General features: G+C 46.2%; 1 protein-coding gene across 1 annotated transcript in view; it reads left to right on the forward strand.

The window, feature by feature from the left end:
• Positions 1-24435, forward strand: part of LOC141063552 (sulfotransferase 6B1-like) — a 64344-nt gene that overhangs the window by 15128 nt on the left and 24781 nt on the right. The window contains exons 4-5 of the mRNA XM_073557667.1: positions 3911-4037; positions 7557-7651. Coding sequence (XP_073413768.1) covers positions 3911-4037; positions 7557-7651 — 222 coding nt within the window. The remainder of the gene's footprint in view (positions 1-3910; positions 4038-7556; positions 7652-24435) is intronic.

Consider the following 24435-nt stretch of genomic DNA (forward strand, 5'->3'; position numbering starts at 1 on the left):
GGGTTTAAGGTGCATTGAGCAGTTCAGAGTTTTGAAGGCACTGAAGTCTTAATACAAAGAGACACAGGTGTTGTGATCTTCTTTTTCTTTGAGTATTTCCGCCCCAAGTGAAAACTGTATGATAACATCCACAAGGACTTTAAAAGATAACTCATTAGGTGCCAAATACTTTTGATTGTTATCGTCACAATATATAGGTGAAATAAAAAAAAAATGTGTATTCCACTCTGCAGTTACTGTTACATTGTGTGTCCAGTTGAATATGAGAAATTTGGTGAAAGGTCCTCTTTAACATAGAAAATGACTAAAAGTGTCTGGTCATTAAATTAAAAAATATACAGAGATCAAGGGGTTAAGCACTAGTTATTTATTTATTGTATAGTGGGCAATTACAGTGTGACCTTTTTGGATAAATAATTTATGATTATATATCAATGTATTTGTCCAAAGTACAGCCCAAGATCTAGTTAGCATCACAAAATCCTTTATTGACATTATACTAAAAGGTGGTCTTCTAGTCTTCTGAAAGATGAGAACCTGAAAAACAAACTGCATCTTTGGTGGTTCCTCAATGTCAGGTTTTTGTCAGAAAAAATACAGAGATTTTTTTTGTACATGATTTTATTTTTACAACATACAGTCATGGCCAAATGTGTTGGCACTCTTGAAATTGTTTCAGAAAAAGAAGCATTTCTCCCAGAAAATTGTTGCAATTACACATGTTTTGTTATACACATGTTTATTTCCTTTGTGTGTATTGGAACAACACAAAAAAACAGAGAAAAAAAGGCAAATTGGACATAATTTCACACAAAACCCTCAAAATGGGCCAGACAAAGATGTTGGGACTCTCAACTTAATATTTGGTTGCAAGTCCCTTAGAATAGATAGCTGCAATCAATCACTTTCTACAATCATAAACAAGCTTCTTACAACTCTCAACAAGAATTTGGACCACTATTCTTTTGCAAACTGCTCCAGGTCTCTCATATTTGAAGGCGCCATCTTGCAACAGCACGTTCAAGATCTCTCCACAAGTGGTAGCTGAGATTTAGATGTAGACTCTTTGCTGACCACTTCAGAACTCTCCAGCCCTTTGTTTCTATTCATTTCTTAGTCTTTCTTGAAGTATGTTTGGGGTCATTGTCATGCTGGAAGACCCATGACCTGAGGACGTAAACCCAGCTTTCTGACACTAGGCACTACGTTGCGACCCAAAATCCTTTGGTATTCTTGAGATTTCATGATTCCTTGCACACTTGTTTTTGATAAACAGTAGAACTATGTGTTTTACCAAAAAGATCTATCTTGATGTTATCTGGCCACAAGATGCTTCCCAGAAGGATTTTGGCTTAGGCTGGAGTCACACATAGCGACTCACCAGCGATCCTGACAACGATATCAATGTGTCAGGATTGCTGGTGAATCGCTATGTGATCGCTGGTGAGCTGTCAAACAGACAGCTTCACCAGCGATCAGCACAGCGACGCCGAGCGCGCGGCGTCACTGTGCACGTTAGTAACCAGCGCGCTGATGCAGGAAGCTGGTAACTAACGTACACATCGGGTATCCAAGGGACGTGCGTCCCTAGATACCCGATGTGTATGTTAGTTACCAGCTCCCTGCATCAGCGCGCTGGTAACTAACATACACATCGGGTATCTAAGGGACGCACATCCCTTGGATACCCAATGTGTACATTAGTTACCAGCAGATCGCTGGTCTCCCGCCTGTCATACGCAGCGATGTGTGGTGGCCAGCGGGAGACCAGTGTCCAAAAAAAAGTCCTGGCCTTTCCTGCAGTGATCAGCGATACCGGCAGGGGGGCCAGTAGCTGATCGCTGTTGTGTCACAGAAATTGTGACTCAGCAGCGATCTCACTAGCAAGATCGCTATGTGTGACGGGGCCTTTAGGCTAAGTTCACACTTGCATATGGCTGGCCTGTGGATGGCTGCGTACATCCTCCCTTAAGCTCCGCCTATGCTCCACCTACTTCCGCATGCATCCTGCTTACCTAGCTTTAACATTGAGTATGCAGGGACATGCGTTGTGTCATGATCCATGCTGGATTATGACAGATAAAAGCACTTGTGACCTTTTTTTTCTTTAAGCTGGTTGCTTAAAGTTAGTTTTGCCCCCGGTGGCCATTAGGGTCATTACACAGTGGTGTTTTTAGTTGTAGCTTGCCCCCGATGGTGGTTAGCGTTATTGCACGGAAATCACTAACAGGTGTGATTCATGAACTTCATGAGCAACAGAGCAAAGCTAAGTGGTGTTATCCCTGTTTGTACCTTTCCTTTTGTGTGTTTCAGTGCAGTGGTGGGATTAGTTTCTGCACCATCCATTTCACTAGAAAGGGCTAGGTGCAGGGCGAGCTAGGGTTTTTAGGTAGCCTGCTTGGCACCAGGTGCGGAACCTACATAGGGACTGTCAGGAGTGTAGAGACACTGACTCAGGGGAGTGCAGGAGGTCTCCACGTCCCTGTTCCCTATCGCAGGGCCCTCCATTGTATCGGTTTCCCTTTATTATTTAAATTCGCCCTGCTGGAGGTGGGGTATCCAGATTCACGTGTAATACTGAAATTCGCCTGCTGGAGGCGGTGTATGCGGCTGCACGTTATATTATTTAAATTCGCCTACTGGAAGTGGTGTATCCAGGGTCACGTGTGTCAGAGAAATTCGCCCTGCTGGAGGCGGTGTGTCCAGTCACACGTAACCATCACACGTTGTATGTGGATGTGTCCACATGCGGCATTTTGACATGGCCACCGAATGCACAGAAATGCAACTTGTTGCATTCCCGTGCGGTTGGCGGGCACGTCAAAACACCGCATGCGGACGCATCCGCATACAACACATGTCCCTGCATACCCAATGTTAAAGATAGGTACGCAGAACAACGCAAGAGGCATGTGGAAGTAGGCGGAGCGTAGGTGGAGCTTAAGGGAGGACATACGCAGCTATCCGCAGACCAGCCATACGCAAGTGTGAACTTAGCCTTACTCATGTATATTTTGACAAACTGCAGTCTAGCTTTTTTATGTCTCTGTGTCAGCAGTGGGGTCCTCCTGGGTCTCCTGCAATAGTGTTTAATTTCATTCAAATATCGATGGCTAGCTCGTGCTGACATTGATGCACCCTGAGTCTGCATGAAAGCATGAATTTCTTTGGGCCTTGATTGGAGCCGCTTATCAATCATCTGGAATATCCTGAGTTTCAACCTTTGATCAATTTTTCTCTGATGTTTGCATTCACGGAGATTAGCTATAGTGCCATGGGTTGAAAACTTCTTGATTATGTTGCACACCTTGGTCAAAGGAACATCAAGATTTCTGTAAATGGACTTGTAACCTTGAGATTCTTGATATTTTTCAATAATTCGGGCTCTCAAGTCCTCAGACACTTATGTTCTCCTCTTTCTGTCCTTAATGCTTAGTGTGGCACACACAGATACACAATGCAAAGATTGAGTCAACTTCTCCCCTTTTTATCTGGTTTGAGGTGTGATTTTCATATTGCCTCACCTGTTACTTGCCACAGGTGAGTTTCAATGAGCATCACATGCTTGAAACATATTTGTTTACCCACAATTTTGGAAAGGTGCCAACAATTGTTGGGGTTTAGCGCAAAATGATGTCCAATTTGCCTTTTTTTTTATCTGTTTTTAGTGTTGTTTCAACATACACACAAAAACTAAACATGTGTATAACAAAACATTTAATTGCAATAATTTTCTGGGAGAACTATTTCATTTTATGGAACAATTTCAAGGGTGCCAACACTTTCAGCCATGACTGTATATATCACCTTTCTTTCCTGGTGTAGTGAATTGTCTGTTACCTGCATTCCAATGACCAAAATATAACAATTCTAACCTCTTATATTTTCATTGTTATTTTGTATTGTACAGATGCTGGTGGTGTTTCGAAATCCAAAAGATACTGCCGTGTCACTTTTTCACTTCTACAATAACAACCCAATGCTTCCCTGCTACAATAGCTGGGATGATTTTTTCCCAGATTTCATGGCTGGTAAAGGTACTGCATTAAAAGTTTAACTTTTTACCAATATATTTTTGTGCTTTGACATTTTTTACAATAAACAGATGTTACAACAAGGATAATGTAATAGTCAGGAAAAAGGGACAAAACAAAGTCCATTAATGAAATGTACCAAACAGTGGATAGTACAAGAGGTATAGGATTAATGAAAAAGAAAAGTTAAAGGGAACCTGTCACCAGTAACTGCTCCTGTGCTGCATTCCACAAATGTATCTGTGAGCTCCTGACTCCCCCTGTATGCCCCCAAAAATACCGTTTGATATGCTCCAGCACTGTATATAAATAAGAGTGGTCTGGTCCCATGGGCGTATTTGCTGCGGCGTACGTCCCTCCTCTTTGCTCCTAATCTCGTCATTCTGCTTTGATTGATGTGATGCGTCATCCACATAACGAACTGAGAGCTTGCTCCCCCCGCCTTCCGATCACCTCCCCTCCCACCCCCCGGTACCTTCCGAGTGCCGCTGTCGCTCCTGGTGTCCCGCGGCCCTGGATCATGGGCGCCACCATCTTTGAAAATGGCGGGCACATGCGCAGTGTGCCTGCCAGAATCTGTGGCTTCAGATTCCATTCATTCATTTTGATCACTGTGATAAACTCTCACAGTGATCAAAATGAAATAAAAAGTAAATAAACCTCCCGTTTATCACCCCCATAGGTAGGCACAAATAATAAAATAAAGAAAATATTTTTATTTTTCCATTAGGGTTAGGGTTGGAAATAGGGTTAGGGTTAGGGTTGGAATTAGGGTTAGCGGTTTTGTGGAATTAGGGTTAGGGTTGGAATTAGGGTTAGGGTGGAATTAGGGTTAGGGTGGAATTAGGGTTAGGGTGGAATTAGGGTTAGGGTGGAATTAGGGTTAGGGTTGGAATTAGGGTTAAGATTGGGGCTAGGGATGTGTTGTGGTTAGGGTTGGGATTAGGGTTAGGCTTGTGGTTAGGGTTAAGGTTAGGGCTGGGATTAGAGCTAGGGGTGTGTTGGGCTTAGGGTTGTGGTTAGGGCTGGGATTAGGGTTAGGGATATGTTGGTTAGGGTTGTGGTTAGGGGTGTGTTGGGGTTAGGGTTGGAGTTAGAATTGAGGGGTTTCCACTGTTTAGGCACATCAGGGGGTCTCCAAACGAGACATGGTGCCACCATTGATTCCAGCCAATTTTGCGTTCAAAAAGTCAAACGGTGCTCCCTACCTTCCAAGCCCCGACGTGAGCCCAAACAGTGGTTTACCCCCAGATATGGGGTATCAGTGTACTCAGGAAAAATTGCACAACAACTTTGGGGGTCTAATTTCTCCTGTTACCCTTGGGAAAATAAAAAAATTGGGGGCTAAATATCTTTTTTTTTAGGAAAAAAAATTATTTTTTATTTTCACGGCTCTGCATTATAAACTTCTGTGAAGCACCTGGGGATTCAAAGTGCTCACTATGAATCTAGATAAGTTCCTTAGGGGGTCTATTTTCCAAAATGGGGTCATTTGTGGGGAGCTCCAAAGTTTAGGCACACAGGGGCTCTCCAAACACGACATGGTATCCGCTAACAATTAGAGATAATTTTCATTTCAAAAAGTCACATGACGCTCCTTCCCTTCCGAGCCCTGCCATGCACCCAAACAGTGGTTCCCCCCCCACATATGGGGTACCAGCGTACTCAGGACAAACTGGACAACAACTTTTAGGGTCCAATTTCTCCTGTTAGCCATGTGAAAATAAAAAATAATGTGCTAAAAAATCATTGAGGAAAAGAAATGATTTTTTTATTTTCACTGCTCTGCGTGAAGCACTTGGGGGTTCAAAGTGCTCACTACACATCTAGATAAGTTCCATAATGGGTCTAATTTCCAAAATGGTGTCACTTGTGGGGAGTTTTCACTGTTTAGGCACACAGGGGCTCTCCAAACACGACATGGTGTCCGATAATGATTGGCGCTAATTTTCCATTCAATAAGTCAAATAGCCCTCCTTCCGTTCCGGACCCTTGCCGTTTGCCCAAATAGTGGTTTATGACCACATATGAGGTATCGGTGTACTCAGGAGAAATTGCCCAACAAATTTTAGGATCCGTTTTATCCTGTTGCCCATGTGAAAATGAAAAAACTGAGGCTAAAAGAAAATTTGTGTGAAAAAAAAGGACTTTTTTTTTCACGGATCAATTTGTGAAGCACCTGGGGGTTCGAAGTGATCACTATGCATCTAAATAAGTTCTTTGGGGGGTCTAGTTTCCAAAATGGGGTCACTTGTTGGGGAGCTCCAATGTTTAGGCACACAGGGGCTCTCCAAATGCAACATGGCAACCGCTAAATATTCCAGCATATTTTCCATTTAAAAAGTCAAATGGCGCTCTTTACCTTCTGAGCTCTGCCGTGCACCCAAACAGTGGTTTATGACCACATATGAGGTATCGGGGTACTCAGGAGAAATTGCCCAACAAATTTTAGGATCCATTTTATCCTGTTGCCCATGTGAAAATGGAAAAATTGATGCTAAACATTCCACATTGCTTTAGTTCCTGTAAAGCACCTGAATGGTTAATAATCTTCTTGAATGTAGTTTTGAGTAGCTTGAGGGGTGCAGTTTTTAGAATGGTGTCACTTTTGGGTATTTTCTGCCATATAGACCCCTCAAAGTGACTTCAAATGTGAGGTGGTCCCTAAAAAAATTGTTTTGTAAATTTTTTCGTAAAAATGAGAAATCACTGGTCAACTTTTAACCCTTATAACTTCCTAACAAAAAAAAATTGTTTCCAAAATTGTGCTGATGTAAAGTAGACATGTGGGAAATGTTATTTAGTAACTGTTTTGTGTCACATAACTCTCTGGTTTAACAGAAAAAAAATGCAAAATTTGAAAATTGCGAAATTTTCACCAAATTTCTGATTTTTTCACAAATAAACACAAAACTTATCGACCTAAATTTACTACTAACATGAAACCCAATATGTCACAAAAAAAAACAGTCTCAGAATCGCTAGGATCCGTTGAAGCATTCCAGAGTTATTACCTCATAAAAGGGACACTGGTCAGAATTGCAAAAAGTGGCCAGGTCATTAACGTCAATATAGGCTTGGTCATGAAGGGGTTAAGCAAGCCTGCAATAACCCTGATGCCACCTCACTACCACTGGAGCTGTCTCAACTCCCCAACCTACTGTCTCCTTCCCCCTTATCCAGTAGAATGTAAACCCGCAAGGGCAGGGTCCTCTCCCCTCTCCCAGTCTGTCATTGTTAGTTTGTTCACTGTAATTTATATTTGTATGTAACCCTCTCATGTACAGCACCATGGAATCAATGCTGCTCTAAGCATAAATAATAATAATTGTCTTCTGTAGTTGTGAATATATAATCTTTTTACATGTCAATGTTATTGAATAAAATGGAAGAATATCTTAATTTTGGACAACTATAGAAAAACTTCATCCATTTTTGTCACGTTTCTATGATTTCTCATTTCACAAATCTAGACATTTATTCTGAATTTCAGACTAATTGCTTAACTTTTGATTATTTTAGTTGTGTGGGGATCCTATTTTGATCATGCAGTTGCTTGGAACAAACATCTTGATGAAGATACAGTTTTGTTGATGACATTTGAAGATATGAAAGAAGTAAGTCAGCTTTCACTCTTCTAAATGATGACTAGCTATATGTCTAATTATATACTGCTCAAAAAAATAAAGGGAACACTTAACCAACACAATGTACTAGGATGTGTTCCCTTTATTTTTTTGAGCAGTATGAATTTGTCCCCAAGGTTTTAAACTACATTCAAAATGCTGAGCCATTCCGCTTCGCTAGCTGGTAACAGATGGGAACCAGACTTGCGTGATTGTTCTCATTTGTCCTTAAATGGATCTCTCACCAGATTTGACAAGACAAACCGCATTCATAAATAAACTGATCTCTTTGCACTATTGATGCACTGACCTACTTACTTTGAAAATACATGGCTAATTCTGATATTAAATGTCTTATTTTATGAGTTCGGCTCATTTTAATATCAAACGAGACAAACCTTTAAAAAATATTATACAACTATTCTGACATGATTTTCATAGGAAATATGCAAGCTTCATCAGGTGTTCAAATCTATATAACAAATGTGTGCTTTTTATATGTTTAATTGTGTATGTATATATATGCCTGTGTACAGGTATGTATGTGTGTACATGTCTTCGTATATAGTGGGGAAACTAAATATTTGATACACTGCCGATTTTGCAAGTTTTCCCACCCACAAAGAATTGAGAGGTCTGTAATTTTTATTGTAGGTACATTTCCTCTGAGAGAGAAACAATCTTAAAAAAAGTCCAGAAAAATCATATTGTATAATTTTTAAAAATTAATTAGCACTTTATTGCATAAAGTAAGCATTTGATACAATAGAAAAACAGAACTTAATATTTGATACAGAAACCTTTGCTTGCAATTACTGAGGTCAGAAGTTTCCTATAGTTCTTGACCAAGTTTGCTCACACTGCAGCAGTAATCTTGGACCACTCCTCCATACAGATCTTCTCCAGATCTTTCAGGCGAGATGTTACATGTAGTTCCAGACTGAGGAAGATTGACATTCATCTTGTGTTTCTTCCATTTTCTAATAATTGTACCAACAGTTGTTGCCTTCTCACCAAGCTGCTTGCCTATTGTACTGTAGTCCATCCTAGCCTTGTACAGGTCTACAACTGTGTCCCTCATGCCCTTAGACAGCCCTTTGGTCCTGGCCATGATGGAAAGGTTGGAGTATTATTGAGTGTGTGGACAGGTGTCTTTTATACAGGTAATGAGTTCAAACAGGTGCAATTAATGCAGTCTATGAGTAGGGGGGCATCTTATAGAAAAAATAATAGGTCTGTGAGAAACAGAATTCATGCTGGTTGGTAGGTGGTCAAATATTTATTTCATGCAATAAAATGCAATTTAATTATTTAGAAATCATACAATGTGATTTTCTGCTTTTTTAATTTTTGGATTCTGTCGCTCACAGTTGAAGTGTACCTACGATAAAAATTACAGACCTCTCCATTCTTTGTAGGTGAGAAAACCTGCAAAATCGTCAGTGAATCAAATACTTATTATTTCAACTGTATGTATATGTTTGTATGAGTATACAGCTATGTATGTACTGTATCTTTATGCATGTCTGTATATACAGGTGCTTCTCACAAAATTAGAATATTATCAAAAAGTTAATTTATTTCAGTTTTTCAAAGCAAAAAGTGAAACTCATATATTATATAAAGTAATTACAAATAGAGTGATGTATTTCAAGTGTTTATTTCTGTTAATGTTGATGATTATGACTTACAGCCAATGAAAACTCAAAAGTCATTATCTCTGTAAATTAGAAAAATTAACAAAAAACACATGCAAAAAAAAGTTCCCTTAGTCTGTTCAGTAGGCTCCACAATCATGGGGAAGACTGCTGACTTGACAGATGTCCAGAAGGCAGTCATTGTCACACACCACAAGGAGGGTAAGCCACAAAAGGTCATTGCTAAAGAAGCTGGCTGTTCACAGAGTGCTGTATCCAAGCATATTAATGGAAAGTTGATTAGAAGGAAAAAGTGTGGAAGAAAAAGGTGCACAAGCAACCGGGATAACCGCAGCCTTGAAAGGATTGTTAAGAAAAGGCCATTCAAAAATTTGGGGGAGATTCACAAGGAGTGGACTGCTGCTAGAGTCATTGCTTCAAGAGTCACCACACACAGACGTATCCAGGACATAGGCTACATTCCTTGTGTCAAGCCACTCAAAATAATAATAATAACAATCTTTATTTATATAGCGCCAACATATTGCGCAGCGCTTTACAGTTTAACAGTTTCAAACACAGCAGTCATAAGTAACAACGTTAACAATACAATAATTAAAGCAAAATAAGATGAAAATAAGACGACCCTGCTCGTGAGAGCTTACAATCTACAATCAGGTGGGGGGGATACAAAGTACAGGTGTGTATTTACAATGATGGTCCAGCCATCTTGAGGGAGTGGGGGATAAATAGAGATAGTGAATGGGCTACACACACTTACACATAGAATGACTTTGATTAGGGAATGTGATAGGCCGCTCTGAACAAATGTGTTTTGAGGGAACGGCTAAAACTGTGCAAGTTGTGAATGATCCTAATTTCTTGGGGTAGAGCGCGGGAGAAGTCTTGGAGTCGAGAGCAGGAGGAACGGATTAGTGCAAAGGTTAGTCGAAAGTCATTTGCAAAGCGCAGCGATCAGCTAGGCCGATAGACAGAAATGAGAGAGGAGTTGTAAGGGGGTGCCGCATTGTGGAGAGCTTTGTGGGTGAGAACAAGTACTTTGAATTGGATCCTATAATGAATGGGCAGCCAATGTAAGGACTGGCGAAGAGCGGACACGTCTGAGTACCGATTAGCCAGAAGGATTACCCCGATTGCTGCATTAAGGACGGATTGGTGAGGGGAAAGTCGAGTGAGGGAGAGGCCAATTAATAGAGTGTTACAGTAGTCCAGGTGGGAGTGAATCAAGGCGATAGTGAGGGTTTTTTTGTTTCCATTGTGAGAAAACGGCAGATTCTAGAGATGTAGAGATGTTCTTTAGGTGTAAGTGGCAAGAGCGAGCAAGAGATTTTATATAGAAGGTGAAGAAGAGATTGGTGTCAAACATAACACCCAGACAGCACGCCTGCTGCCGGAGTGTTATTATGGTGCCACCCACGGAGAGGGAAATATCAGAGTTGGGGAGGTTAGTAGATGTGGGATCAGAAGAAGTTCAGTTTTGGAGAGGTTGAGTTTCATATAGAGATCGCACATAATGTTGGAGAATGCAGGCAGACAGTCACTGGCGTTCTGTAGTGCAGCGGGGTAAGGTCAAGGGATGACATGTATAGTTGTGTTATCAGCATAAAGATGGAACTGAAAGCCAAATCTGCTGATGGTCTGTCTAATTGGGGCCGTGTAGAGAGAGAAGAGAATGGGGCCAAGGACTGAGTCCTGACATACCCCAACAGTGAGAGGAAGAGGAGATGAAGTGGAGCCAGCGAACAAAACACTGAAAGAGCGGTTAGAAAGATAGGAAGAGGGGGCGTGGCCTGGCAGCCTAGGGGAGAGGACGCTCTTCACATGAGCTCCATCTGAGACTATAAAACTTTATATTTTTGCATTATACCTGTTGGCCTTAAGCCTTCCAGGGCCAGACTAGACCTCTGGAATACCTGGAGAAGACTTTGGGCCAGTCATACCGACCTTAATGAACCACTGGTGAGCTGGGAGTGCAGGACTCTGGGCATGCGATTGGGGCCTGGCGCTGTCCTCTCCCTGGCTTCAGGTGACAGATCAAGCAGGACAGGCTCCCCGGCCAGTCGGCAGTGAGTCTACTGTGAACTGCAGCCACCCTACACAGTCCCCAGGCACCCCTACCCTTGCTGGACGCAGGCCCGGATGTTTTTCTGGCACCGGCTGCATCTGGACTGTAGGCTACCCACCGTTTCTGGTCTCCTGCGGTGCTTCCACAAAGCACGTTACTCATCCTCATCTTACCTGCTAGGGGGTTCATGTCCTAGGCCCTCCACCCTGATTAGGGGGTCCCCTCCGTCCAAGTCGCTCCTCTCTGCTGCAGCCACGACGCTGGTGTGCTGTTCGGGTGTCCCACCTAGTCGGCTTCTTCTACGGCGCCATCTTGAAGGGAAGGAGCAGGGCTGAGGCTGCTGCTGCTTTGCACATGGCACACACAGCAGTAGTGAAGATGCAGTGAGCCCGATGAGTGGCTGGTGTCTTAATGCCTAATACAGCCACAGTACTCTGCTGCCATTTAGCGACTACCCAGAGTAACTGCATATCAGATTCAGCATTATAGTTGCTCCAGTGAACTCCATAGTATTTCAGCATCAAACTCAAATAAATTTTCCCTTCAAACACATAGCCCACTACTGATGTGAACTTTCTACCTGCTATTTATGGAGATCAACATTACGCAGTGATTTTTGCCTTTTTCTAACAGCGCCTGCCCCTACATGCTTGGATAGATAACGAATAAAGCCCCCCCTTCTATTGGGCTCGCCTTCCGTATTGCGGTTGACCCCGGCCTTAACTGGGACATATTGGTGCCTATTTTCTATTTGATCCTATCTACTGTTATGTAAGTTTTTTTCAGCTAAACCCTGGCTGTGGTATCCCCCCTTCTGTTACATGCTTATCTTGTGACTATACACCTTTCATCATCACCCATGGATACATTTGTGAACCCTACTATCTCTAAATATGTGAAAACCAGAGCTCAGGCTGCTAAATCACCTCATAGAACACCAGACTCTAATACCGATATGTCCGAGGAATCTCTGCAAGCCATTGCCGCTTCTATCACGATGAAACTCATGCCGACTTCAGTCTTTCCAATCGTCACTGGAAACAATCACATCCCAGCTGACTGACCACACTAATCTCAGCGGCAGAGCAGTAAATTTCGGATTTGGAGGATACTATAAAATCTTACTCTGCTCAGGTAAAAGACAGGGACCATGCATTAGAGCAGCTCCAGGGAAAACTCGATGACTTGGAGAATCGGAGTCGACAAAACAATCTCTAGATCATTGGCTTCCCTGAGTCAGTGAAAGACCTTCGTCACTTCACTTCCTCCTGGTTCCCGCTGGCACTCAATTTGCCGTATCTGCCTGACTCCATGGTAGTGGAGCGAGCCCACAGGACTGGACCTGAATGTTCTGATCCAAAAGCTTGCCCATGCCATGTTATTAACAAGCTGCTCAATTATCAGGACAAAATGCAACTGCTCCGCGCATTTAGAGCCGCTTTCTCGCTGAAATATGAGGGTTACTTCTTTCTTATGCTTCAGGACTTCTCCGCTTTGGTAGTGGCCAAGCGCCGGGCTTTTTCACCAGTCTCTAGACTGTTACATGACAGGGGTACATGTTTTGCCCCTCTATACCTTGCACACCTTCGGGTAGTGCTTCACGGAAAACAGGTGTTTTTGTTGATCCTGATACAGCCATGGAGGAAATGGAGCGTTCCTCCTGGGCACCTTCTACGGTTAAGTAACTTTGTTTTCTGGTCAAATGTTTTATTATCTTTGAATATTGGGACCTAGGTGGTGATGAGATCTTATTGTACTAATGTGCACAATGTTTGTTGTTATCTGGTAAAATTTCTTCCTAGCAGTTTCTATTAGTTGGTATAATTTAACCTGATGGTTACTAATCTGGTTTAGATGTTATTTTTCAGTTTGTTAGGGGATTGGAGTGGGGGGTGGGTTTTAATTCCCCGGGCACACTCTGTACTCTGTCTTTTTGGTTACTTTGGGTATTAGGGTTTGCTCGCTGGGACAAACCTTTGCCTAAATATTCTTTTCTTTTTATCTCTAGCTCCTGGCCTCCATGTGGGATAGGATAACATGGCTGTGATGACACCGGTGGTGTCACTGGTGCTGCCTAGGGGACGTTATGAGGGGGCATGTGCACGAGCGCAGGGAGTGCAGGAACAAGGCACGCTGTGCACAAGGACCTGAGACTAAGCAGTAAGCAGAGCACAGGACCAGGGTCATGACAGTACCCCCCTCTCAACGGGGGGGGCCACCAGACCTCCAGATTTCCCAGGAAACCAGACATGAAAGGCGAGCACCAGACGGTCAGCATGCATCAATCGGGCAGGAACCCAGGATCGATCCTCAGGACCATACCCCTTCCAGTACACAAGATACTGGAGGGAGCGACAACCAACCGGGAATCCATGATGAGCTCAACCTCGTACTCTTCCTGACTATCCACCAATACCGGTGGTGGGGGACCCAATGATGCTTCTTCCACAGCCCCCAATGGCTTCAGCAGGGCTCTGTGGAATACATTGGGGATCTTAAAAGATGCTGGAAGGCGCAAACAAAATGCTACTGGGTTAATCACCTACGTGATCTCATAAGGGCCAATAAACTTAGGACCCAATTTTGCCAAAGGAACCTTAAGCTTAATGTTTCTGGTCAACAGCCACACTTTTTACACAATCTGAAAGGTGGGTCCCACAGTTCGTCTTTTGTCCACAAAAAGCTTAAACTTCTTCTGAGCCTCCCCAATATTCTTCTGGACCTCCCGCCATAATTTCCTCAACTGCTGTATGGCAATTTTAGCCCCCGGGCAACCGGAGTCCAGACAATAAAATTCCTCAAAGTGTGGATTAAACATGTAATTACAATAGAAAAGGGAGGTACCTGTAGAGTGGTTAACGTAGTTGTTGAACGCAAATTCTGCTAATGGCAAAGCATCGGACCAGTCCTCTTGACTGGAGGTGGCAAGACAGTGCAAAAATTTGTTCTAAGTACTGATTGGTCCGTTCGCTCTGACCATTGGTCTCCAGATGGTATGCAGACGAAAAGGACAACTCAACCTCCAAGCTCTTACAAAGCGCCCTCCAAAACTTGGACACAAACTGCACACCACGATCAGACACTACATTCAAGGGCACACCATGCAAACGAACCACATGTTGAACGAACAACCTGGACAAGGTCTAGGCAGAAGGTAATGCCGCTAAGGGTACAAAGTGTGCTTGCTTCAAAAACCTGTCCACCACCACCCAGATGACAGTATTACCCTTGGAGGGAGGAAGATTGGTGATAAAATCCAATATCAGTAACTGGCAAAGGCACCAATTCCCCGGCAGGCCGGTTATGAGAGCTCTTAGTGCAAGCTTCACAAGCAGATACAAATTTCCTCACATGAGAAGTAAGCGAGGCCCACCAAAAAACCCTTGCAATGGCCTCACGAGTGGCCGAAATCCCCGGATGTCCACTGAGCACTGAATCATGAAACTCCTGGAGGACTCTGAGTCGAAGCTGAATTGGAACAAACAATTTTCCCACCGGCTTGTACGGAGGGGCCTGAGACTGGGCTTCCTGATTCTCCCATTTCAAACCTGCAGACACATCAGCCACCACCACCCCAGGTTGAAGAATGGAGGATGGAGACTCGGGAGGAGAAACTGGATCTAGACTGCGGGACAAGGCACCGGCCTTCACATTTTTAGATCCCGGATGAAAGGTTATCAAGAACTGGAACCGGGAAAAAAGTGACCATCTAGCTTGCCTAGGGGGCAACCTTTTAGCAGACTCAGTAACTACAGTAATTGGATGTACCTCCCCCTCCAAAAAGTGCCTCCATTCTTCGAAAGTCAACTTGATCGCAAGAAGTTCCCGATTACCCACATCATAATTTCTTTCCGCTGGGGAGAACTTCTTGGAGAAGAAGGCGCATGGTCTCAGATTGGTCAAGGCGGCAAGCCCTTGAGACAATACCACTCCCACCTCCGAGGCTTCAACCTCCACCACAAAAGGTTCTGATGGATCAGGTTGAGCCAGAACCGGGGCAGTCAAAAAGCATTCTTTAAGAGTGAGACACCGCTACCGCTAAGGCAAACCAATTCTTAACATCAGCCCCCTTCTGTGTCAGGCAGGTGAGGGGCTTGACCACCTGAGAGAACGCTTTAATAAACCTCCAATAGTAATTGGCGAATCCTAAAAAGCGCTGAAGGCCATTCAGGTCCTGGGGCTGAACCCAATCTACAATAGTCTACACCTTTTTTGGATCCATACGAAACCCCTCACTAGAAACAATGATCCCCAAGAAAGACAGTTCTTGGACAGTTCTCTAGCTTAGCGAAAAGTCGGTTCTTCCTGAGTCTTTGGAGAACCGCCTTAAGCAGACACATATGGGTCATCTTATCAAGTGAATAAACCAGAATATCATCTAAGTATATCACCACAAACCGCCCAATAAAATCAGAGAACACATAATTGATGACGTTTCAGAAAACCGCAGGGGCATTGGTTAGATCGAATGGCATTACTAAATTTTCGAACAGCCCCTCTGAGATGAGAAATGCAGTCTTCCACTCATCCCCCTCCTGCACCCTGATGACGTTATATGCCCCCCGCAAGTCCAGTTTAGAAAACCATTTGGCCCCCAATAATTGCTTACACAAATGAGGAATGAGTGAGAGGGGATATGTGTTTCTTATAGTAATCTTGTTCAGTTCCCAAAAGTCAAGGCATGGGCGGAGACCACCGTCTTTTTTTTTTTTTTTTTTTTACAAAAAAAACCCTGCAGCAACAGGAGACACGGAGTGATGGATATGCCCTTTGCGGAGACTCTCAGATATGTACTCCTTCATAGCAATCCGCTCCGGACCAGACAAGTTAAATAATCGGGCTTTAGGCAACTTAGCCCCAGGAACCAGGTCAATGGCACAATCAAAAGGACGGTGCAGTGGTAACCCCTCAGCCTGACTTTCGGAGAACACGTTCTCGAAGTCCTTCAAATACTCCGGATTACCCTCCAGACCGACAGACAACATAGACACAGAATTCAGACATTTGTTTTTACAGTTAGATCCCCATTTAACAATCTCCCGGGATTCCAAGGCAATGACTGGATTGTGACATTGCAGCCAAGGAAACCCCAAAACCAAACCAGCAGGGAGATTGTCCAGACCGTAACAAGCTATATGCTCCAGATGCACAGACCCCACCTTAAGGACAAATTGTTTAGTAACAGAACGGATCCCATCTTTGGTGAACGGGGTTGAGTCAATAGCCACCACTCATATGGGTTTGTCCAATCTAACTCTCACTATCTCACAGTGGGCCACAAGCCTCGAGTCAATCAAGTTTGATGACGACCCACAATCCACAAAAGCAGAAGAGGGAAAAAAAACAATTGTTTACACCAACTTCCACTTTCAACAATAGTTTGAAGGCTGAGGAAAAAAGTACCTTTGGGTCTGGGTAACCTCCTCGGCAGTTACCCAGACCTGGTCGTTTCCCAAGACCTTGGAATCTGGGGGGCAAGAGGGACAGCCCTTTATTCAATGTCCGGGTGCTCCACAATAGAAAGAGTTTTTTCTCTCTGTGACAACTCCTCTTCTTCTCCCTCATGGAGACAGCCCCCACCTCCATGGGCTCAACTAATGACAAAGACTTTGGTTTCACTGGCAACAGAGGAACATCTCGTTGCACGACACCTCTTTCACTCAGTCTGCTGTCCATACAGACGGCCTGGTTCATGGCCTCCTCCAGTGAATCAGGTGGTGGATGCAGGGCCAAAGCATCCTTCAGATGCTCAGAGAGACCCCGTTGGAATAGCCTCCTGAGTGCCGAGTCATTCCAGGAAACCTCAGATGCCCACCGCCTGTACTTGGAACAGTACCACTCAGCAGAGCGCTTTCCCTGGGTGAGACTCATAATTGTGTCTTCTGCCAGTCTCACATGATCAGGTTCATCATAAGACCCAAGGCCTCCAAGAACCGATCAACAGACATTCTCTCAGGGGAGGTAGGGGAAAGGGAGAAAGCCCAGGATTGCGGCCCCTCACGTAACAGGGAAATAACTGTCCCCACCATTTGACTCTCACTACCCGAGGAGCGAGGGCGCAGAGAAAAAAGTAATTTACAACTTTTCTTAAACACCCGTGTGAAGAAACCAGAGTATATCTTAATTGCCCAGACAGCTATGTTTTACCAGGCCTGGAGGAATTGACTTTTTGTCTGTATATTTGGCTTGTGGATTTAAGTGTGGATTCTGGTGGGTCAAGAAAGACTGACTTGCACAATGATATACCATGTAACATAGTGTGTGTGTTAGGAGTCAGATTTATGCCTCTCCTTTGCTGAAATCTACATCCTCACATTCTGCAGTCTCCTGCGCTTTTCCTGCTGCAGAGGAGATTTGTCATGATCACGTGTGTCAGGACGCAGATGTTTCCGCAAGGCGGACCCATAACACACGTGACCCTGGATACACCGCCTCCAGTGGGGCGAATTTAAATAATAGAACGTGCAGGTGGATACGCCGCCTCCACCTGGCGAATTTAGGTATTACACGTTATAAATATATTTCTGGAAACACCGCCTCCAGTAAGGCGCATTTAAATAATAAGGGGGGAACCTGGGAAACTTTAACAATGGTGGGCCCTGCGATGGGGAAATGGAGACCTCCTGCACTCCCCTGAGCCAGTGTCCCTACACTCCTCACATTCCCTAAACAGGCTCCGCACCTGTCGCCGCACGCGTACCTTAACGCCCTTGCTCGCCCTGAGCCTAAACCCTCACTAGGGAATAGGTCGGTGCGGAGACTAATCCCACCACTGCACTAACAACACACATGAGGAAAGAGACAATACAGGGGAAACACCACTTATCTTTGCTCTGTTGCGTGCGCTCCTAGCAACAGAGCCCACCACCTGCGTGCATCTTCTCCTCCACCCTGATCCATCACCATAACTGGATCAGTCACCATCGTGCAGCCTGGGAGCAGAGTCCATCACCACTTGCAGCAGTCCAGTACACAGAGTCCCAAGATGAGTCCAGCCTCTGCCAAGAATCCAAGCATGCTCGAGTCCAGTTCTCAGCAACCAAGTAGAGCATGCTGAGTGCAACTCTCTTCCAAGTCGCCACTCCTCCAAGCCATGCCCGCACTTCCCGCCGACACCACAAACTGCGACTCCACCAAGCCATGCCAGTCCTTCCTGCAGACACCATTAGCTGGCACTCATCCTCTCTGGCTGACTGCGCAGGACTCCTATCCCGCTCCATCCTTCCACCAGGCTCTCCAACAACTCAGAAGGAAATATCACCAGCGGTGAGTGAACCCCCTAAGCACACCTTTATAGGGAGTCACACCTGATCCCTAATTAAGTGAACATTAACCTAAACCTATGGTGCGATACCGCTAACCACCACCGGGGACAGTCAAAACACCTTTGAACTCAACCAAAGTAAAAAAAGTTCACTTTGTGCTTTTAATACCGCCAGATCCAACACTGGATCATGACAGTACCCCCTCCTTAATGAGGGGCCTCTGGACCCTCAAGACCACCCCTCATTAGGGAAACACCTACAGCGGGGATGCCCAGATCCTGAGTTCACCCCACCATTACCTGACACTCCAGGTTCATGACAAACACCGCTGGTATTGACAATACATGTTCATTTTGGAGGCACCACTCATCTCCACAGCGCCGACCTGGGGAACGAGATTATGTATGTGTATGTATGCTAAGAGCTGATCAGACTCCACAACAAATTTCCACAAGATGTTTTTTGGTGGCACCCATACATGCTCGTTCACACACAGGTCCGGACCTGAACGTTTATTGCACACATACATTTGTCATTTTTTGGTGAACTCACTCTGGACTTGACCGAGGCGTCCCCCTGTGTCACCACACTCACACCCCCACTATTCACCAAGGGACACCACCCTCCAACCCTTTCACCATGAGGACTGCGCCTCTTAGGGTTGGTTAATGGCGAGGGTAGAAATTTGTCCCTACTCCCCCGCAGCACATCTGCTGCACACACCAGGAGGAGAAGGGGACCGGGAAATGGAGGAAATATACTCTCGATGGTCGCCTCCACACAACCAGGAGGGCGGCTTCTTCGATGGTATGAAGATTTGGCGTAAAACCCCGCGGACTATCACACCAGTCAGCTCACCACAGGGGCGTACCCCTTCACCTCAGGGAATACCAGGCAGCTCCGTGGGGCACCATTCCTCCCACCTGCCTGGGTGCGCCCGCCTGCATGAACCAGTCCTGCTCCCCAGCAGCGACTCTAGGGGGTTTTAGTACCATAGCCGCAGGAATATGGAGGAAAATATATATATATACTCGCTGGTCGCCTCCACACGACCAGGAGGGGCGGCATCGAAGATTTGGCATGAGCCCCGCGGACTATTCACCAATCTGCTCACTACAGGGACGTACCCCTTCACCTCGGGGAATACCAGGCAGCTCCGTGGGGCACCATTCCTCCCACCTGCCTGGGTGCGTCCCCTGTAAGAGCAAGTCCCGCTCCCCAGCAGCGACTCTAGGGGCTTTTGCCAGACCGCAGCCGCCATTTTTGTTTCTCTGGTTATCTGAGCAGAGGCCCCAGACCCTGATAACTGCTGCTGCAGCGGCTTAAACACACCTTGCCGCTCCTCACTGCACCTCAGTGAGGCCCGGCAGCAATTACCACAGGTCTCCACATGGCCAAAGCTCACCAGAAAAAAAAGTAAAGGGCTGGTGATAATGTCATGATCACGTGTGTCAGGACGCAGATGTTTCCGCAAGGCGGACCCATAACACACGTGACCCTGGATACACCGCCTCCAGTGGGGCGAATTTAAATAATAGAACGTGCAGGTGGATACGCCGCCTCCACCTGGCGAATTTAGGTATTACACGTCATAAATATATTTCTGGAAACACCGCCTCCAGTAAGGCGCATTTAAACAATAAGGGGGGAACCTGGGAAACTTTAACAATGGTGGGCCCTGTGATGGGGAATGGGGAAATGGAGACCTCCTGCACTCCCCTGAGCCAGTGTCCCTACACTCCTCACATTCCCTAAACAGGCTCTGCACCTGTCGCCGCACGCATACCTTAACGCCCTTGCTCGCCCTGAGCCTAAACCCTCACTAGGGAATAGGTCGGTGCGGAGACTAATCCCACCACTGCACTAACAACACACATGAGGAAAGAGACAATACAGGGGAAACACCACTTATCTTTGCTCTGTTGCGTGCGCTCCTAGCAACAGAGCCCACCACCTGCGTGCATCTTCTCCTCCACCCTGATCCATCACCATAACTGGATCAGTCACCATCGTGCAGCCTGGGAGCAGAGTCCATCACCACTTGCAGCAGTCCAGTACACAGAGTCCCAAGATGAGTCCAGCCTCTGCCAAGAAGCCAAGCATGCTCGAGTCCAGTTCTCAGCAACCAAGTAGAGCATGCTGAGTGCAACTCTCTTCCAAGTCGCCACTCCTCCAAGCCATGCCCGCACTTCCCGCCGACACCACAAACTGCGACTCCACCAAGCCATGCCAGTCCTTCCTGCAGACACTCATCCTCTCTGGCTGACTGTGCAGGACTCCTATCCCGCTCCATCCTTCCACCAGGCTCTCCAACAACTCAGAAGGAAATATCACCAGCGGTGAGTGAACCCCCTAAGCACACCTTTATAGGGAGTCACACCTGATCCCTAATTAAGTGAACATTAACCTAAACCTATGTTGTGATACCGCTAACCACCACCGGGGACAGTCAAAACACCTTTGAACTCAACCAAAGTAAAAAAAGTTCACTTTGTGCTTTTAATACCGCCAGATCCAACACTGGATCATGACAGTATTACCCTGCGGCAACTCTCTCCAGAGCTTAAGTCCTTTGTTCCCTAATCTGAGCATGCTCATGGGAAGAACTCCCATTGGAGTTCGGGAGTCAGGTGCTCAGGTCCTGTGTCGAATCCCATTGGCTCTTCCTGGAGGCTTGGAGATTTCCGGAAGGTCCCGTTCGCTATAAAAAGCGCGCATGGCTGTTCCGCCATGCGCTAGTATATTCATACTTGCTGCTGTATGTTTGTTGATGGATGCTTGGACTGGTGAATGACTCATTTGAAACCCCCATTCCTCTGATACTACATCTGTGTGAGTGTTTGAGTTCTGCCAGTAGCAGCGCTAGCGCCCGCGCGCATTTGCTCCATCTATCTCAGGAGCTTAGCGTCTGCATTGCGCCAGTGTGATAGCGGCATTTTGCCAGCGGCGCAATTATCGCCGCACTGTGATTACAGTCCTGCAGGGCGTTCGCAGTTGCGACGCCACGCACACGTGTCTCTACGGTAGGTCTTGACGGAGTAGTCCTGCTGTCTAAGGCTACTCCTGTGACCATAAATACCGCGTGTGCATCGCTGAGTTTCTGTGACCTTAAACAGACTCAGCGTTTCTGTGTTTGGTTTTTGCTTGCAGCCTCTGTGATTGTAACAGAGCTTGCTTAGTACAATTGGGTGCAGTTTAACCCTTTGCACACTGCCACCAGATTGCTCTGCCTTCACTTAGCTGCGGTCTTTCCAGCTTCCGCATGCTGGACCCCGAGTGGCGAAGGCGCTTTAATTATATTTTTATTTAGTGCCTTCCACCATTCCTAACATTATACTAGCGCCAGGATCTGGCTAGTGATGGCAGATCAGCAGCAACTTATGCAGTGCATACGGCAGCTTGAGAACCGGTTACTCACCCTCGAGAAGGCTCTCGCCGCTGCACAGGCTACGGATGCTGCTGTACAAGCTATAACTGATGCGGTAGGCCGTATGTCCGTGTCCACCCTAGCACCGACAGTCACCCGCCTCCTGTTACCCGATAAGTTCTCCGGGGATGGCGCCTCCTGTAGGGGTTTCATCAGCCAGTGCTCAATCCACCTGGAGCTGCTGGCTGCGCAATTCCCCACAGAACGGGCCAAGGTGGCATTTGTTATATCCCTACTGTCGGGCAAGGCTCTGGAATGGGCTACGCCTTTGTGGGAGTGCGGTGATCCTGAGATACGGACCGCAGGGCACCTGTTAATGGCCATCAAGCAGGTTTTCCTCGGCCCACGGATCACGCATGACACGTCTCTGCAGTTACTCGCACTGACTCAGGGGTCGCTCTCGGTTAGCCAGTATGCCGTCCGTTTTCGAACACTGGCGTCCGAGCTGGAGTGGTCCGACAAGGCCCTTATCCCCGCTTTTTGGCGTGGGCTAGTGGAGCATGTCAAGGATGCTCTCTCAACTAGAGAGATCCCCACCAGCCTGGAGGAGCTAATTTCTGTCTCCTCGTGTATCGACCTCCGTTTTTCGGAGCGCGGTATGGAGCGTGCTCACTCCAAGTGGAGAGCTAGCTCGGCTCCCAAATTTTTTGAACCTCTTGAGCTGCCTGAGCCAGAGGTTCTACCCCCAGAGCCCATGGAGGTGTCTTGCACCGGTTTTGATACAGGTCCGACCCAAGAGTCCTTTTGCGGTTGTTACCATGTGTGTGCTGCTTCTCAGGAAGCCAGCTCCCCGCAATGCTTGGAATCTGAACCGGTCGTCGAGACCTTTGTCCCTCCTCATCTTAGGACTCAGGTTCTCGCCTGGGCACACGCGTGCAATGCGCACAACCATCGGGGCTATATGCAAACCATGAAGCTATTGGCTGGTGCGTATTGGTGGCCGCACAGGGCACGGGACATCAAAAGATTTATTCAGGCATGCACCTCATGTGCTCAGGATAGCCTTCCTAGGCAGAGGGTGGTGAAGGCCGCCGACTCACGGCGACGCTCTGTTGCATCGGCCGCTCCCACCATTTCCCAGGTGTCTCTTCTGAAACCTGGTGACCTTGCCTCCACTGATGCCGTCCAGGTATCCCGGTTTACCGTCTCACCTACCAGGACACCAAGCTCGCCTTTGGACGAGTTTGTGCCCTATGCCACTACAGGGCACAGGTTGATGGTCCAGAGGGCTCAGGGAGGAGGGGGCCCTAGGAGGGGGGTAATGTTAGGAGTCAGATTTCTGCCTCTCCTTTGCTGAAATCTAGATCCTCACATTCTGCAGTCTCCTGCGCTTTCCCTGCTGCAGACGAGATTGCAGAGGAGATTGCCCTGTGGCAACTCTCTCCAGAGGCTAAGTCCTTTGTTCCCTCATCTGAGCATGCTCACGGGACGAACTCCCATTGGAGTTTGGGAGTCAGGTGCTCAGGTCCTGTGTCGAATCCCATTGGCTCTTCCTGGAGCCTTGGCGATTTCCGGAAGGTCCCGTTCGCTATAAAAAGTGCGCATGGCTGTTCCGCCTAGTATATTCATACTTGCTCCTGTATGTTTGTTGATGGATGCTTGGACTGGTGAATGACTCATTTGAAACCCCCATTCCTCTGATACTACGTCTGTGTGAGTGTTTGAGTTCTGCCAGTAGCAGCGCTAGCGCCAGCGCGCATTTGCTCCATCTATCTCAGCAGCTTAGCATCTGCATTGCACCGGCTTGATAGCGGCGCTTTGCCAGCTGCGCAATTATCGCCGCACTGCGATTGCAGTCCTGCAGGGCGTTCGCAGTTGCGACGCCACGCACACGTGTCTCTACGGTAGGTCTTGACGGAGTAGTCCTGCTGTCTAAGGCTACTCCTGTGACCATAAATATCGCGTGTGCATCGCTGAGTTTCTGTGACCTTAAACAGACTCAGCGTTTCTGTGTTTGGTTTTTGCTTGCAGCCTCTGTGATTGTAACAGAGCTTGCTTAGTGCAATTGGGTGCAGTTTAAGCCTTTGCACACTGCCGCCAGATTGCTCTGCCTTCACTTAGCTGCGGTTTTTCCAGCTTCCGCACGGTGGACCTCGAGTGGCGAAGGCACTTTAATTATATTTTTATTTAGTGCCTTCCGCCACTCCTAACAGTGTGCTGATCTGATGTTTGTTTATATTCTGGAATCAGTTTGTTGACTTTGAATGTAGATAGGGAACGGCTGTGAGGGTGTACTGAAGGACACTGGGTAATTCTAAAAATAGCTTACCTGCTTGGGTATATAAAGACCCTGAGACAGAGAGACAGTGTCTCATCTCATCACATAGAGCTACTAGCCGGACATTCTGCTAAACACCCAA

The sequence above is a fragment of the Dendrobates tinctorius genome, unplaced genomic scaffold, assembly GCF_039654945.1.
Source record: "Dendrobates tinctorius isolate UK_male_01 unplaced genomic scaffold, ASM3965494v1 ptg000250l, whole genome shotgun sequence".
In the NCBI taxonomy this organism is placed as follows: domain Eukaryota; kingdom Metazoa; phylum Chordata; class Amphibia; order Anura; family Dendrobatidae; genus Dendrobates; species Dendrobates tinctorius.